At 36.9% G+C, this 14,728-nt stretch overlaps 2 protein-coding genes across 6 annotated transcripts; both read left to right on the top strand.

Moving 5' to 3' along the window:
• Window positions 1–178: 178 nt before the first annotated feature.
• On the top strand, window positions 179–6,939 carry LOC105347888 (lim and transglutaminase domain protein ltd-1). Of its 4 annotated transcripts, none has more exons than XM_011457127.4 (11): window positions 259–275; window positions 1,266–1,340; window positions 1,442–1,741; window positions 2,774–2,887; window positions 3,150–3,376; window positions 3,495–3,697; window positions 4,301–5,202; window positions 5,393–5,558; window positions 5,835–6,115; window positions 6,226–6,411; window positions 6,532–6,939. In XM_011457127.4, exons 3-11 carry the CDS (start codon window positions 1,475–1,477, stop codon window positions 6,805–6,807), a joined length of 2,622 nt encoding a protein of 873 aa, XP_011455429.3. In that variant the 5' UTR covers window positions 259–275; window positions 1,266–1,340; window positions 1,442–1,474; the 3' UTR covers window positions 6,808–6,939. The 4 variants fall into 4 exon arrangements, with proteins under 4 accessions (XP_011455430.3, XP_011455429.3, XP_011455428.3 ...); XM_011457126.4 differs by lacking the exon at window positions 259–275 and adding an exon at window positions 591–608; XM_011457128.4 differs by lacking the exon at window positions 1,266–1,340 and having other exon boundaries at window positions 179–275.
• A 405-nt stretch (window positions 6,940–7,344) lies between these two features.
• Window positions 7,345–13,551, top strand: LOC105347889 (hillarin). 2 transcript variants are annotated; one of them, XM_066088381.1, is made up of 10 exons: window positions 7,345–7,550; window positions 7,638–7,922; window positions 8,158–8,271; window positions 9,364–9,602; window positions 10,116–10,318; window positions 10,478–11,370; window positions 11,977–12,142; window positions 12,239–12,519; window positions 12,604–12,789; window positions 13,138–13,551. In XM_066088381.1, exons 2-10 carry the CDS (start codon window positions 7,827–7,829, stop codon window positions 13,228–13,230), a joined length of 2,271 nt encoding a protein of 756 aa, XP_065944453.1. In that variant the 5' UTR covers window positions 7,345–7,550; window positions 7,638–7,826; the 3' UTR covers window positions 13,231–13,551. The 2 variants fall into 2 exon arrangements, with proteins under 2 accessions (XP_065944453.1, XP_011455431.3); XM_011457129.4 differs by having other exon boundaries at window positions 7,775–7,922.
• The last annotated feature ends 1,177 nt before the right edge of the window (window positions 13,552–14,728 follow it).

Raw genomic sequence — 14,728 nt, forward strand, 5'->3', positions numbered from 1 at the left:
TCAAGCTTTCTAAAGCTTTTAGGAACATCAATAAAGTTTTTTTACAGTTCATTATAAGTGTTCCTTGTGGTCCAAAAAATCGTTACACTCTATTTTGGAATTTAAATATGGTAAAGAGAGAAAAATCTATAAACGAAATCGATGTGTAGTGTTTAGTCTTTGATCTTTTATTGTTTCGCGCGTTATATTCTGGACAGAGGGGTTGCAATATTTCCGGTCGGCTGCTTGGATACGCTGTCATCGTGACGTCATTGATTAACGCCTCCGAGTGCAAGGTATGTCTGAGATTATATTTTCCTTCTTTTTCGATATATTATTACGGCTTGTTATAAATATATATTAATAAAATAAAACGCAGAAACAAATTAACTATTTGTTTTACTATGTATCATACTTTAAAGTCATTGTGTTACAAATGTCCTAATTTGCCTTTTTAAGCCTTATTTATAAAACTGGGTTTTATTATTTCATAGGGAAATTGGTTTGTGCAGTGTTGAGACTGAACGTTTACTCAAGAAAACTATCTTAAAATACAATTAACTTGACGTATGATGAAACATTTTATCTCCAAACAGGAATACTTTTCTCTGGGTTAGGAAATTCGCAAAGTAAAGCACAGTGTTCTTAGAAAGAGTAATCAATTAATAATTTGTCACTCGTTTGAATATAAATCTAGCATTCGATCTAATGATTTTTTAAACATGTATGCATAATTAATTTCATCGATATTGTGTATCATCAGATAAGCTTTTTGCAGCACTGACAATCCAAGATAACTTGTCAAAGACCATATCGGGGGGGGGGGGGGGGGGGGGCAGGTACTTTTACCCTTTGAATGCCCAACCCACGGTATTTATTCTTTTTTATTGCTCTCACCCCCACACAACCTTTCATTTACGTATTATTTTGGACCACTTTTAATGAAAATACTGAGTATATGCAAAAAATGAACACACTGTCAACGTTTCTGTGTATTTAAAATCATTACCATTAGATGCCAATCGATTAGATTAACGACAGTTCACATAAAATTTATATCAGTGAAACAATTAAATAATTCATTCAGTGCTGTGTTTATTTGTTATTCCACCATATGTCAATGGATCGTTAAGGGGGTTATAACCCATTTAACTGAAACCCAAGATTTACTTAGTTCTTTTACTGTCAATAACAAAACAATTCATGATAAAACAAAGTACAAGGCCAATTAAATACCCGATCTCGATCATTTAAAGATAACAATAGGCTTCTATTATTGATAACAGATTATCCTTGGGAAGGAATAACAGATATACATGTATATATAAGAATTCTCCAATCACACGGACTATTTCCATCAGGTAGGCAGAGTTCAACCAGAACCACCATTTTATCATGATTTTATTTCTTATGCCTTGTTTTCATTTTCAAATAAAGTTTAAAATGCTTATCTTTAATCAAGGGAATTCCATGATGTGTAAGGTGGCGGACTAACATGGGAGGAGGAGCTAGTAAGACCCCCAAACAGGAGGCACCCACGGGATATAGCAGTGTACAACCAACACAGCAGCCTGCTGACCAAACCGAGCTGGACCAGAACCAAGGCGTGTCCGTCTCCATTAGGCCCCCCTCTGGGTACGAGGACGAACCTTCAGGGCCACGGAGAGAGTCTGACACCCCCAATTCTCCGGCGGAGGGATATCGGAGTGATGGGGTCAGCGGGGGCATTCTCGATCCCCTGCAGGAAAACACCAAAGATGCGGTAAGGGGCGCCGGTATGGTGTAGAACATTATTACTTCAATCTTTGATGGGTTGAAATGAAAATGATACATTCTTAAATTGACTATTACAGTCTAGTGAATAGAAGTCAATAACGATTATTTAATTAAAATTATTGTTCCGGAGAAAAGGACGCCTTGATAAGTTTGATTTTTCTCAATGTACAAAAAGCCACAAAGTCTAAATAAAGTTTAACGAGGCCTGGTCTAATTTCTTCTGCCCTAGATTTTTGAATGAAATTTTTTACATGAATTTCTACTGATATAATTATTATTATAAGATAAAAAAGTAAGACATTTACCACACCGTTTGTTTATTTTTGGAAGTTTTAAGATTTTCCTGACAATTTTATCATAGTTTGAAAAAAAGTTTGAGACTGTTAAATAATTTCATTACATGTTGAATTGGTAATGGATAAAAATAGCGTTTTATCAGTGCAAAAAGGTCAAAATATCAATTAGGTGAAGAAATTGTAACATTTTTCTTTATGATCATTTTAATTTTATTTATTTTAAATAATATAAATTTGTATTTGGTGCCATGGTTCATTCCGATAATAAAATATAGAGGGAAAATCGGTTTATGTGCAATCTGCACTTTCAGTGCAGAGAAGTCATATTAAATACACCGTAGCGCCAAATGAAGCATATAGACCCCAAAATTTTGTTTTTAACTTTGGTTAAGCTATGTGTGTAGATTTAAAAAAAATACTTTAGGAAAAAACTTTAAGACTTTTGATCGCAGGATCCAACGTCCTTAAACATACATAACCAACCGACTTACTGCAATGTATTAGTTCTGTATAACTACTAGTATCTTCATTTTTGTTTCATATAGCAACCTAACTATCGGTAAATTTTTTCTGTAAAATGGCTATATTTCTAAAATCATTTTGCTTGATTAACAATCAATTCATTCTATCATTCTCGTTAAAACCTCTGCTGGCTCCAATGGCTTAATGTGACATGTAATGACATAGGTCTATTTGTATTCTTTTTTTCATGCTTCTCCCAGGCCAATATTCCTGTTAACGAGACTGGCTACCCTCCACCCAAACCAGCTGTCAACCGGAAGTCCGACATTTTGAGACCTGCTGACATCGCGGAGGGTGACAAAAGAGCGAAACAGGTACATTCATAATTATCGGTGTAGATCAAACTCTGCATACCTAAGTGGGCTCGGCAAATTTGTCCTGTCACGTATTTGTATCCTCTTACAAACGTCACTTGTATTTCAAAACAGTGGTCATGCATCTTATATACAAATTATGATTAACCTTTTAAAATCAGATAATAAAACATACACTAAGGACTTTCAGTATTCTAATACGTCCCTTGGTCAAAGCATATACATTTTATTCAATCTATGATGGCTGTTACTCATTAATTAGATCAAACCTGGAGACGCCAACACATTTGAAGACCTAGCTTACCTCCTGACGAAAGGGATGTCACGTGATGTCCAGCAAATTCGGGCTATCTTCTCCTGGGTCGTTACACAGAATGTTCAAGAGATTGAATTCCCCGCAAACGTTATCCTGGATTCTCACATGGACATACTGAGACGCATGAGAGATGGGCAGTCGTCTTATACCACTCTTTTTACATTACTCTGCCGGTATGTGAATGTTAACACATGTTTGGGAGAACTGAAAAGTACGCCTAAACATTTTGAAGACGAAGTGTAAGTTCAGTTTATGATGCGAATGTCGCTTACAATTTTGTTCTTATTTTAGAGCAGCACATATCCCTTGCGTCATAATTCACGGAATTGCAAAGAGCGCTGGATATGAAGTTGGTCATAAGGATTTGAAACATCTGCGGAACTTGTGGAACGCTGTTTTCATTAATGGTGGATGGCGTTTTGTGTTTCCATTGTGGGCGTGCCGAGCTGTAAAGAAGCATGCGCCTGGAGATTGGACTCTGGTGGACTCAAAGGGTAATAGTTAATGCATATATTTGATTAAGTTTACGAATTTTATATTAAAAAAAAGAATTACTCTGGATATAATATTATCAGAATAGTTCAAATACACGACTTCATATATGTAATTTAAAAAGTACATAAATTATCAGAACAATGGTCCCGCAAAGACGTGGGGCTAAATTGTGTCTGGGTTTTTATGTTACATGTATACATGCCACTTATCATCAACATTTAATTTCATACGTGTATTTAAATTCTATTTAAACTTTGTGGCTTAAATTTGACGTATTATTCACTCTTCAAAGTGACCAATAAAATATTTTAAAACATTAACACAAAAAATAACCGCAACAAAAATGGCGCATATTGTGCCAACAGCAACTATAACTGGACCCTGATTCCTGAGTTTGAAAGTTCTTATATCGCAAACCGGAAGCTCCAACCTTCCAGGCTACGGCGCAGTATCTTTACCAAAACGAGGCCTCTTGTATCAATCTTAATCGTACACATGCTACATAATTAAATGTGAAAAATTTGGCGTCTTTGTATTTTGTATTAGTAAAAAATCATATATGTTTGATTTATCTTGATATCTAACTTCATATTTTGGAACAGTGAACGATATAAGTGAGAGAATAGACATTGATGAAGACAGCGTCAGTACCACCAGTGACCACTATTTCCTTACCGACCCAGAGGAGTTCATACACCGCTGCTTTCCAGATAAGCCCGATTGGCAGCTTCTGAGAACGCCCCTCACAAAGGATGAGTTTCTTGACATGCCCTTTCTCATGCCGCCATTCTTTGACTACAAATTAAAACTTCTGACAAAACCCAAGTGTGTTCTGAGTTCTAAGGACGGGATGTGTAACATCTCGATAAAGAGTCCTCAAATCGAGGACATGTTGATGACCTATGAACTTTACTATGACGTTAGGGAGTCGGGTTCCTCCTTACCCTCAGGGGTTCCCATGGACAGATGTGTGGCCATTATGCAACAGAAAGGAAAAATCGCTTTTAGTGTTCGATTTCTACATCCGGGGATCTACCGACTCGACATACATGGATCTTTGATAGGAAATGCTTTGTCTTTGTTAGGTTCCTTTAAGCTTGTTTGCAATAAAACCAGAGACAACATCAAACCCTATCCCTGTAATCCGGACATCGGGTTTGGTCCGAACCTTATAACGAACCAGTCAGGCTTATTGTCCGAATCACATCACGAAAGTTTAATTAGCTTTAACTGTAGGAGGGGGACTGAAATAATATTTACAATGTCAAAACAGATGCAAATTCAAACTAAACTGTTTCACCAGACGATAGATGGTCAACAGTTAAAGGAGTATGTTTCTCACAGAAAGATTGGGAACCAGCTCTGTATCTTACTTGCAATCCCACAGAAAGGAGAATATGTACTCCAGATAAACAACAGATGGATGGAAGAGCCTGAATTCCAGAACGTATGTAACTACTTACTGGAGGCAGGGGACGGGGAGAAGAAACCACGGAACTACGAGGTATTTTAACATTTTACCATACACTTCTCTAAATAACGCAACTTTTTAGTTAAGTACTGTGTTTCTTTTTTAATTTTGATTTGCATGTTAACTGAAAAATGGAATATCAACCAAGCTGCATTCTTCATGCGGCTTTCCATATATATCGTACCCATTTGGACATGCACGTGTTTTCTGTTTTTATTATAAGACGCCTTCAGAAAAGAAACTAAGATGCCAACTTCACGAGTCCCTGCGCTCTATGGACCCTGCTTTTGTTAAGCGCGCTATCGACCAGTTTTGTAAGTCTGGTCTGGAGGACAGCGGGGAGACCCAGCAGGCCCGGGACAGACTAGTGTACCTGAAGCTCTCAAAAGGTCTGTATGTAGACTGAACCAAACGTGAAAAGCTCTGCTTGGCCTTTACAACATTAGAAGTATATTCTGATTGATTTTTTTGTATGAAGAAAAAAGGTTTGATTTATCAATACACCTCTCTAAAACAATCGCCCACCACACCTTAAAAATTGTATGACAAATATAAACAGTTTTAGGAAAGAAAATATAAATTTAAAAAAAAGGAGAAGATAAAACATTGTCTATAACACACGTGTGAAAGCTTGAAAAATGTTAGACGATCTGATGTATCTACAGGTCTGAGAGACAGCATTAATAGAAGAAACTTGGAAGCTCTAGAGGAGAGTGTCCAACCAGCCAAATCCTCTAAGTTCTCCCACAAACTGCAGCCACTGATCCAGAAAGCAGAGGAAGAGGTGGCGGATCTAAAGAAGACGGACAAACACGCTCATGACATTCTAGAAATGAATTTACTCACGGTCACAGAACTCCGCAACTACAAGACCCCCAAACCGATAGTCCATGACGTCATGAAGGCCACTTTTATTCTTCTAGGAGAGAGACAAGACTTGCTCGAGGTAAAATACACTCTATACTTCATAAGTAGATGATTACAATGAAACAGTGCGCTCAGTATTTTTAGTACTGTATAAAAATGTAAATTATTTTTTGTTGGTTGTTATTGGAGGACTGGATGGATGTTCAGAATCTGATGTGGAAGATTGGAAAAGAAGCTCTGATGAAGAGGATTGAAAACTTTGACAAGGACAGTGTAGATGAAAAATTGGTCAAGGTGGCAGCACGATGTCTGAAGCCTTATGACGAGGACATGGCGCACGCTACCAGCGCTGGATGTGGGACTTTTTACGTCTGGGTATTTTACATGTTCTATCACAAGTGTGTAGACTGTTCCTAAACCTAGTTTCTGTCATGAAAACTGTTCAATTATATCAGGCAATATTGACTATGTTTTAAATTTCATTTGTTCGATTAGGCAAACAAGATCGTGTCCGAATATGCAAATGATGAGAAAAACGAGAAGCAACATCAAACATCGAGTCACTATAAAAGTAGTTCCAAAAGAGAGTACTCCGCCACCGATCCTTACAGCGGTGACGAAGATGAGGGGGTGGATAACGAACTGGACCAGTTTAGTCTTGACGGGGACGTTTCAACAGACCCTCGGGGTCGGTCCAATCACTCCCACGGTGGGGTTAATAACCCGGATGAAATTCGACATCATGAAGCAGATGACGGGTACAATTCTTGAGGCAACGGACTGTACAAAACACCAATAGAAAACCACAAATATGTAAAAGTGCATTGTGTCAAAATGTATATAAAATGTTTACCTAAGGTTGTTAAATTAATGTTCAATGAATTAAAGGGCAATATGACAGGCTGAACGTTCAAGTCTCTTTTGTACTCCAAAACCCCGACTGCCATCAATTGAATTCTCTTTAATCAGGAGTTATAATTAAGGCATACCCGTTGAACCAACCTTTAATGAAAAGTTCCCCCACCATTAAATTTACAGTTAGTAAATACATGCACATTTTGTTCTGCATGATTACCCCCCCCCCCCCTTTTAGTATTTTTTTTAAATCTGCTAAAAGCTTCGCAGAAATCAGTACAAATCTCTCTCTCTCTCTCTCTCTCTCTCTCTCTCTCTCTCTCTCTCTCTCTCTCTCTCCATTACGCTAATATATGCTGAATCGATAATCAAAAGTCTTTAAAAAATAACAGACAGTTTTGATCATCTTTAAACATTTGGAATTCCTCTTTCTGACAATTATATTTTAAAAGCTACGGATTTATGTATAGTGAAGTGCAGTAATAAATGGAAAAGCCATCAAACATTGGACTGAATACGAGTTTAAACTCTTGAGTCACGAATATTTATTCTATAATGGTTGTCATTCTTCACGTAAGCCCATTGAGAGCGTTTTTCCCAATTACGTCAACTGAGTACTGGAGACGGTGTTTTCTCCTGCAATACACATCACAGCGCAGGTAAGTAACGGGGTTTCTTGTCTAGTTCTCTATTTTCATTGAACTCGGTATGCTCTAAAATACAATGAAAATTTTTTCTTTGTTAAGAGATAGACCACTTTTTTGAAATCTAAACCAATTTAACTGAAAGTAAACACAAGAGACAGCGAGGGGGTGCAGATGGCCAGGTATCTGAACTCATTTCAAGTTTTACATTAAGTAAACACCCCCTTGGATCTTTTAAGCTGGCGTTGACAAGCAGAGTGTGTAGGTTCTGTGCATGAAGTATTCGGACTGATGGGTTGTGGGGGATCCAAGTCGACGGACACTGTCAGTAACGGGAAATCCAAAGAAAAAGAAGAGGACTACTTACAGGAGCCTGAGAATGACCCGGTAAGGAGAATCAGCGGGCACCTGCTCCAACTGGGGTCTCTCTGAACTAAGTTATATCGAATCAATTGCGATTTTTAGGGAAGAAAAAATAACCTATCGGTAAAAAAAAATGAAATAATTTAAATGAAGATACGTGATCTTTTTTGGGGGGTTGTTGATGTAGTAATCGAGGTAAAATAATGTCATCTGAGTATTTGAAAAATATAATAATGGTCAACTGACTTGTGTCCTACAGGTTGATTTGGAGGACATAGTTGTAGGATATCCTCCCCCTAAACCCATCTCTAGCAGGAAGGAGCACATATTCACAGAAAAAGACAAAGAGGCCGGAGACTCCAGGGCTAAACAGGTATTAAAATCAATACCCCTGGGTTTGTTTTTAGATTTGTTGTGATAAACATTAATTGCAGAGGACCACAGTTTTGAACAAAACGTAAAACAACATTCTAGTATTAACATTTTTATTATCTCTCCGCAATATCAGTCGTTTGCTGTGTGTAACGGAATTGAATGGAACCATAATATTTAGAAATCAGAATATTAAATGTCTTTCATAAATGAAAATGAGAATGAATTGATATTTTGAATATCTACCCTATTTACAAATACACATGATGAACATTAGGCAAACGACCAACGCCCCAAACTATATTTTGGTAAAAAAAGAGATAGCTATTAATCTCCTCGGCGATCTAGTATTCGTTTCTTTTATTATGACCATACAAACCCCTTATATATATAAAAAAAAAAAACAGTGTTTGTGTGAAACAGTATTTTTTAAAAAGTAATTTAAGAGTTACGAAATGATCTTAATTCGAATTAGATCATTTCGTAACTCTTAAATTACTTTAAAAAAAAAAATAAAAATCCTCAAGAAATCTCTTTTTTAAATCTTAAAAGATGCCAAAGATAACAGATCAAAGAAATATCTTTTACACGAAAAACTTTTCCTTTTAAAAAATAATCGATAACTTTTTATCAAAGTTTGTATACTGAAAATCAAATGGACAGTATAAGACTCCCCGATGTTTTTCCAATGTGCTTGCTGACATCTAGCAATGAGTTTTTAAGCATTGTTCCACTTTGCACTTTTAGGCCCAGACGAACCAATGCAGGAGGGAAATGTTTTATAAACAAAATACCAAAAACGCAAATTAACAACGTAAACATTGTAAACGAAATATGCTACAAAAATTCAGTGTTTAATTTCCTCTTTGATATTTATTGTCCCGACTTTTTTGTTGCAAAGGTTTGATACAAAGTATATTTTAAAAAAGTGAAAAAGAATTCACAGAATTTTAAGACCCCACAACTCAGTTCTATATTTATCACAGCTGAGGACTGATTTATCATAACCGAGAATAGAACACAGTTTATTTGCATTTACATACTTGAGGGATTTTATTTGGACAGCCTTGATATAATAGTTGTTTTTGGTTAGATTAAGGTGGAGGACTACCCGTCTCTTGATGACCTAGCACATGCACTGACAGAGGGATTAAAAAATGACGTGCAGAAGGTGCGCGCGATATTTACCTGGATTGGTTTGCAGGGATCAAATGGAAGCGGATCAAAAGACAAAAACAACAACAACCAAGACTCAATGTCACCCCAAGCCGTTGTACAAAAAGTCATCCAAAGAAAACTCTCCTATAATTTCCTCTTTACAAGTTTATGCAGGTGAGGCTTTAATAAAACTCATATTGTCCAAAAAGTAACCTGTAGCTTTCCAATAAGTTTCAACTCATTGGATGGCTACAAGTGACATACTAGACAATAGCAGATAATTGGATAAAACAAGTACATAGAAACACCAAAGAAGAGAAAAAGTAACTAGTTTTGAACCGTAATAATTTTTTTCGCATGCTTATTTCATGTTATAATGCGGAGTAATGAGACTGAGAAGTTTTGCCAACTATCAAAAAGATGTCTTTGTGTTTTTACAAGTATTTGAAAGAAAAAAAAAACATTAATTACATTTCAAAACGTAAAACTTAAATTTTATCTATTTTGCTCTAGCTGGTAACTAGTGTATTTAATAGCATAAGATTAATGAAATAAAGCAGAAAAATCCTTACAACCGCTCATAAGCAATAACAAAACAAAATGTTTTAAGGATGCCACAATATCGTCCTTCAGATACTGTACCGCCCTCGAAGCTATTTGACTGAATGAACCTTTATTATTCCAAAGGGCCGCCAAAATACCATGTGTCCTGATCCGTGGACTGGGGAAGAGTGTGTCGTATGAAGTGGGGGATCAAGATGTCGACCGCTTGAACAACTCCTGGGCGGCAGTGTACGTGTCCGGGGGGTGGCGCTTCGTGTTTCCGCTGTGGGCGTTCTCTGCAGTGGTTGGTCACTCTAAAGGCACGTGGACCTTAGTGGAAACCCAAGGTATGCGCAGTACGATAAATGTGGTGCTTTCAGTTATGATCGTATGATTCAGTTTTATCAAAGATATTACAGTGAAAACTCTGCATGGCAGCTGATTATATACAAGTTCTTTTAAGACAGTATCCTAGTGTAAAAGAGTATGAAAATTTGACATTTTAGGCAAGGGTACACGAGAAAAGGAAGAAGCATCCTCCGGCAGAACCATCAGTCATATAAACGAGTACTACTTCCTCACTGAACCAGATGAATTCATCTATTGTTGTTATCCCAATGACTCAAAATGGCAACTTCTGGCCAAACCGTTTACTAAGCAAGATTTTACAGAAATCGCCTATTGTAGACAACGTTATTTCCAGAACCACCACCGAATTACGACACCTGCTAAATGTTTCTATCAGTCTGCTAATGGTGTATGCGACGTTGGGATAAAGAAGTTGGGCAAAGAAGACTGTGTTTACACTTATGAGTTGTACTTTAACCACGAGCAATCTAAAGCAACCCTTCCTGCAGAAATACAGCTTGAAAAATATGTGGCGATTTTAAATGAAGGTAAATCTGTCAGATTTAGGGTACGGTTCCCAAGCGAAGGTATCTACAAGCTGTTGATTTATGGTGATGATTCGCTTCTGTGTGAATTCAAAATCCAGTGTGATGAGGATGTCGACAACGTTAAACCTTTCCCGTGTAACCCAGAGTCTGGCTTTGGTCCCAGTACAACGACAGAGGAGGCGGGGCTTAAGGCCAAATCTCACCAGAGCGGGGTAATCAGCATCAAGAAAACACGGAACGTCAACATCAGATTCAACGTCACCAAGAACGTGCTGGTCCAGACAGTGTTACTGCAAAACAATGTCGCCCAGGAGACGCTCAGTCAATACGTGAATCACAAAGTCAAAAACCAGGAACTGGACATCAATGTTGATTTGCCACAGCAAGGAGAGTATGCGTTGCAGATTAATACGAAGGACAAAGAATCGGGTGGTTCCTTCACGAACGCTTGTAACTACCTCTTGACAGCAGAAAACATGAACAGGAAACAGAGAAACTATGAGGTGAGTGAATACACATTTTTCTTGCATTACCACCGATGTGAGATAGGTTTGTCCAGTGTGAGACAGCCGTGTGAGATTTTTCTGTCTTACAGTATGTTTTACTACGCCGCTTTTAAACTAAAACAAATGTTGTCCGCTGTATGGAAATGCAAAATGATAATTGGGATTATCCATTAAGCAATAGTTTTGTTTAATAATTAGAGTTTAGGATATTTTTATTGAGGAAATCGTCTTATTTTGACATGGACTATTTGAAGCACGAGGAGGGATAAACCAAAGGTTATCTTTCGAACGTCGTAACAGAAAGTTGTCAGACATCGTCTTTTCAAAGTAACTGATGCGAGAAAAATAATCATTCATTATATACTCTTGTGGGATAGTGAAATGCCATGAAATCGTCATACACCGTGAATATTGTCCCCGAGGTGGAATGTCACTCTCCCACATTAGCCTCGTCCCAGACCGTGAATCTTGTCCCATAAGTGGAATTTCACTATCCTACACGAGTATATAATGAATGATTCTAGTTTAGAGATACACGTATTATAGTTATTCCGAATTTGCATGATATATAATATTTGTGTCCTGACGCATGTATATTGTTAGAACGCACTAGAGAAGAAAATCAGGAAGAATTTGCAAGATTGTACCAACTCTGGTAAACTGGAAGAGCTGCAGAAGGCGCTGGATGACTTTGACAAGGTCGATTTAGAGGACAAAGGTGACCGACAGAGGGCGGTAGAAAGAATCACTTTCCTAAGACTGCGTAAAGGTACGTTGTTTATTCCCCGAAATTACACATTAATTCAAAAGACATATTGTACTGGCATTTGTTTTCTGATTTTCGTTGTTATTAACTTACATGCAGAATTAAAAGACGCAATAGCCAGGAGACATGGGGAGAAATTGGAGGAGGCGATAGAGAATGCCAAGCAGTCGAAGTATGAAGAAAATCTACAGAACAAGATTAGGGAGGCAGAGGAGTTGCTCGCACAGCTCAGGAGGCTCAATCGGTTTGCCCACGAGGTTCTGAAGATGCAGCAGCCGACAATATCAGAGATCCATAACTACAGACACCCCAAACCGCTGGCCTACGAAATCATGAAGGCCACTTATATCCTTCTTGGGGAGGAGGAAGGACGAGTCGAGGTATCATTATTGAAACGTAGTCTTTAAATCGATATATCTTCAGTTGTATCGCATGGTATGAATTTACGACATATTTTGATGCAGGAATGGGAACAAATACAAGCTTTGATGCGAAAGCAAGGGAAAGAAGGGTTGCTGCGGCGCGTGCGCTTGTTTGACACTGTTGACGTCACCGAGAATATGGTGAACTCTGCCGCTCAGCTTCTGAGGGATTACGACGAGGAGCGGGTGAGAGCCTCCAGTGCAGGCCTTGCCACATTTTATAAATGGGTAATCTAAACGGCATTTTATTTATTCTTATAAAATTTTTAGAGAAAAAATACCAACATAGACGAGCAGTTATGACAAATGCATACCGGTATGTTATATTTCATTCATTGACAGCAAGTCTAGTCTGAAAAATGAAATCTAAAAGTAATTTGTAAAAATATGGGCTTAAACGTATTTTACTTCATATATAATTTTAAAAATGATCCCAATTAAAATCAAGGTGATTATACATAATTCAAAATGTGAATATTTCAAACATGTATTAAAATATCAATTAACACAAAAACAAAACAGTGAGAACTCATATCAATATCATATTTCCAACCTTACATATTTCACAATTTTTAGGCGACAAATGTGATTGATGAAGTGATGAACGCCTCTGATGAATCGCCAACTGAAAGCAAGAGCTCGGAGCCCGCACCAAAAAAAAAGAAATAGTTCACAGTTCTGATTATTCCACATGACTTATGTTAAATTATTTATTTATTAGAACCTATTTATTAATCTTAATGTATTACCTGGAACCGCCTCAACTCACTAGATTAAAGCTGGCATTACACGTACATGGATGTCTGTTTAGATTGGATGATAAAAAAAACTTGATATTGCTTCGGTTTTAAGTTTGTAGCAAGAAAATTAATAAATTTCTGCTTCAAGTAGGGAAAACGAAGGAGAAAAATATGTGACAAATTAATGTGTCTTTCAGATTTTAAAACAATGCTTGTAAGCGCACTTTGCGGAATTAAATCCACAAAATACGTCGTTGTTATTTTGGTCCACTTGTTCGCCCATCTTTTATACAATTTCTTTCCTCTGAAATTCTCTTGCAGATTAAGCAGGCAAATTTGCTGGATACTAGTATTTAATTGGTTGTCTCTTTTAGACATCATATTGGACTGTTTTATGTATTTTTTTCATGCAATTTTAGGAATGAGTTCATCGGTATCAATTTATCACGAAATTATATCTTCGTTTTATTGGTGCTCTGAAGATCGATAAATAGCAATTTCTCAAATCATTTGGCCCGTGGGTCAAGCGTCGGACCATTGCACCATGCAGGTGTCGCTCGAAGGGTCATCGACTAAATTGATTGATTTGTACAGGATTAATATGTGTCAATATTTAAATTATTCATCTTCCAGTTTGAAAATAAAGGAAAACAAAAATCCATTAGAATTTAATTGCCACTATTTCCTGGCGGTTTTAATTAACGTTTGTGTCTCCATCATAAAACATTGCAGACAAAGAACTGTGAATAATAACCAATAAATCGGTAGTCATTTTTGCATCCCCTTTAAGCTCAATTTACCAAAATACTAGTAGCCCAAATAATTTAGTATTTTTGAAAACATGACACACTACAGCAATGTTGTGATACGTGTGTCCTTCGCGAAACATTCGCATTTTTAAATCGTAAACGTGCTTGTATTTTGCCAATAACTCAGAAACGAAAACAATTGGACAAAACCTAAAAAATGTAACATCTGATCATTCATTACTTAGTATTTAATAATTGACTCAACAAATACAATTTTTTTCCATTCTATTTTTTTAACTGTTAATTCTACATATTTATAACTTTTTAAAATATTTGACAATCAAAGTCATAGTGCATACGAAGTAATAAGTTAAATAAAAGTTATGATATATTCCATTATGCATTTTCCATAGGCGGTAATGTTAACATTAGGGCTCAAAGCTCCAACCCTAATTTTCGTTCAGCAACGAGAGACCCCTTTAATGAAAGTTCATCGAATTGTTTTTCTTGTGTTAAAATTTTGTGATGTCGGATTCGTTTTCCGGCAAAATGCGTCTGTACTGAAAAAAAGAGGCACAGGGGCCACATCGCTTACCTGAGCAACAATTGCCTTAACTCTGATCAAATAAGCATTACATTATCAAAATCAAAATTTCTTGACAACTAAGTACAGTAGAT

Source organism: Magallana gigas, chromosome 6, assembly GCF_963853765.1.
Source record: "Magallana gigas chromosome 6, xbMagGiga1.1, whole genome shotgun sequence".
NCBI classification, from domain to species: domain Eukaryota; kingdom Metazoa; phylum Mollusca; class Bivalvia; order Ostreida; family Ostreidae; genus Magallana; species Magallana gigas.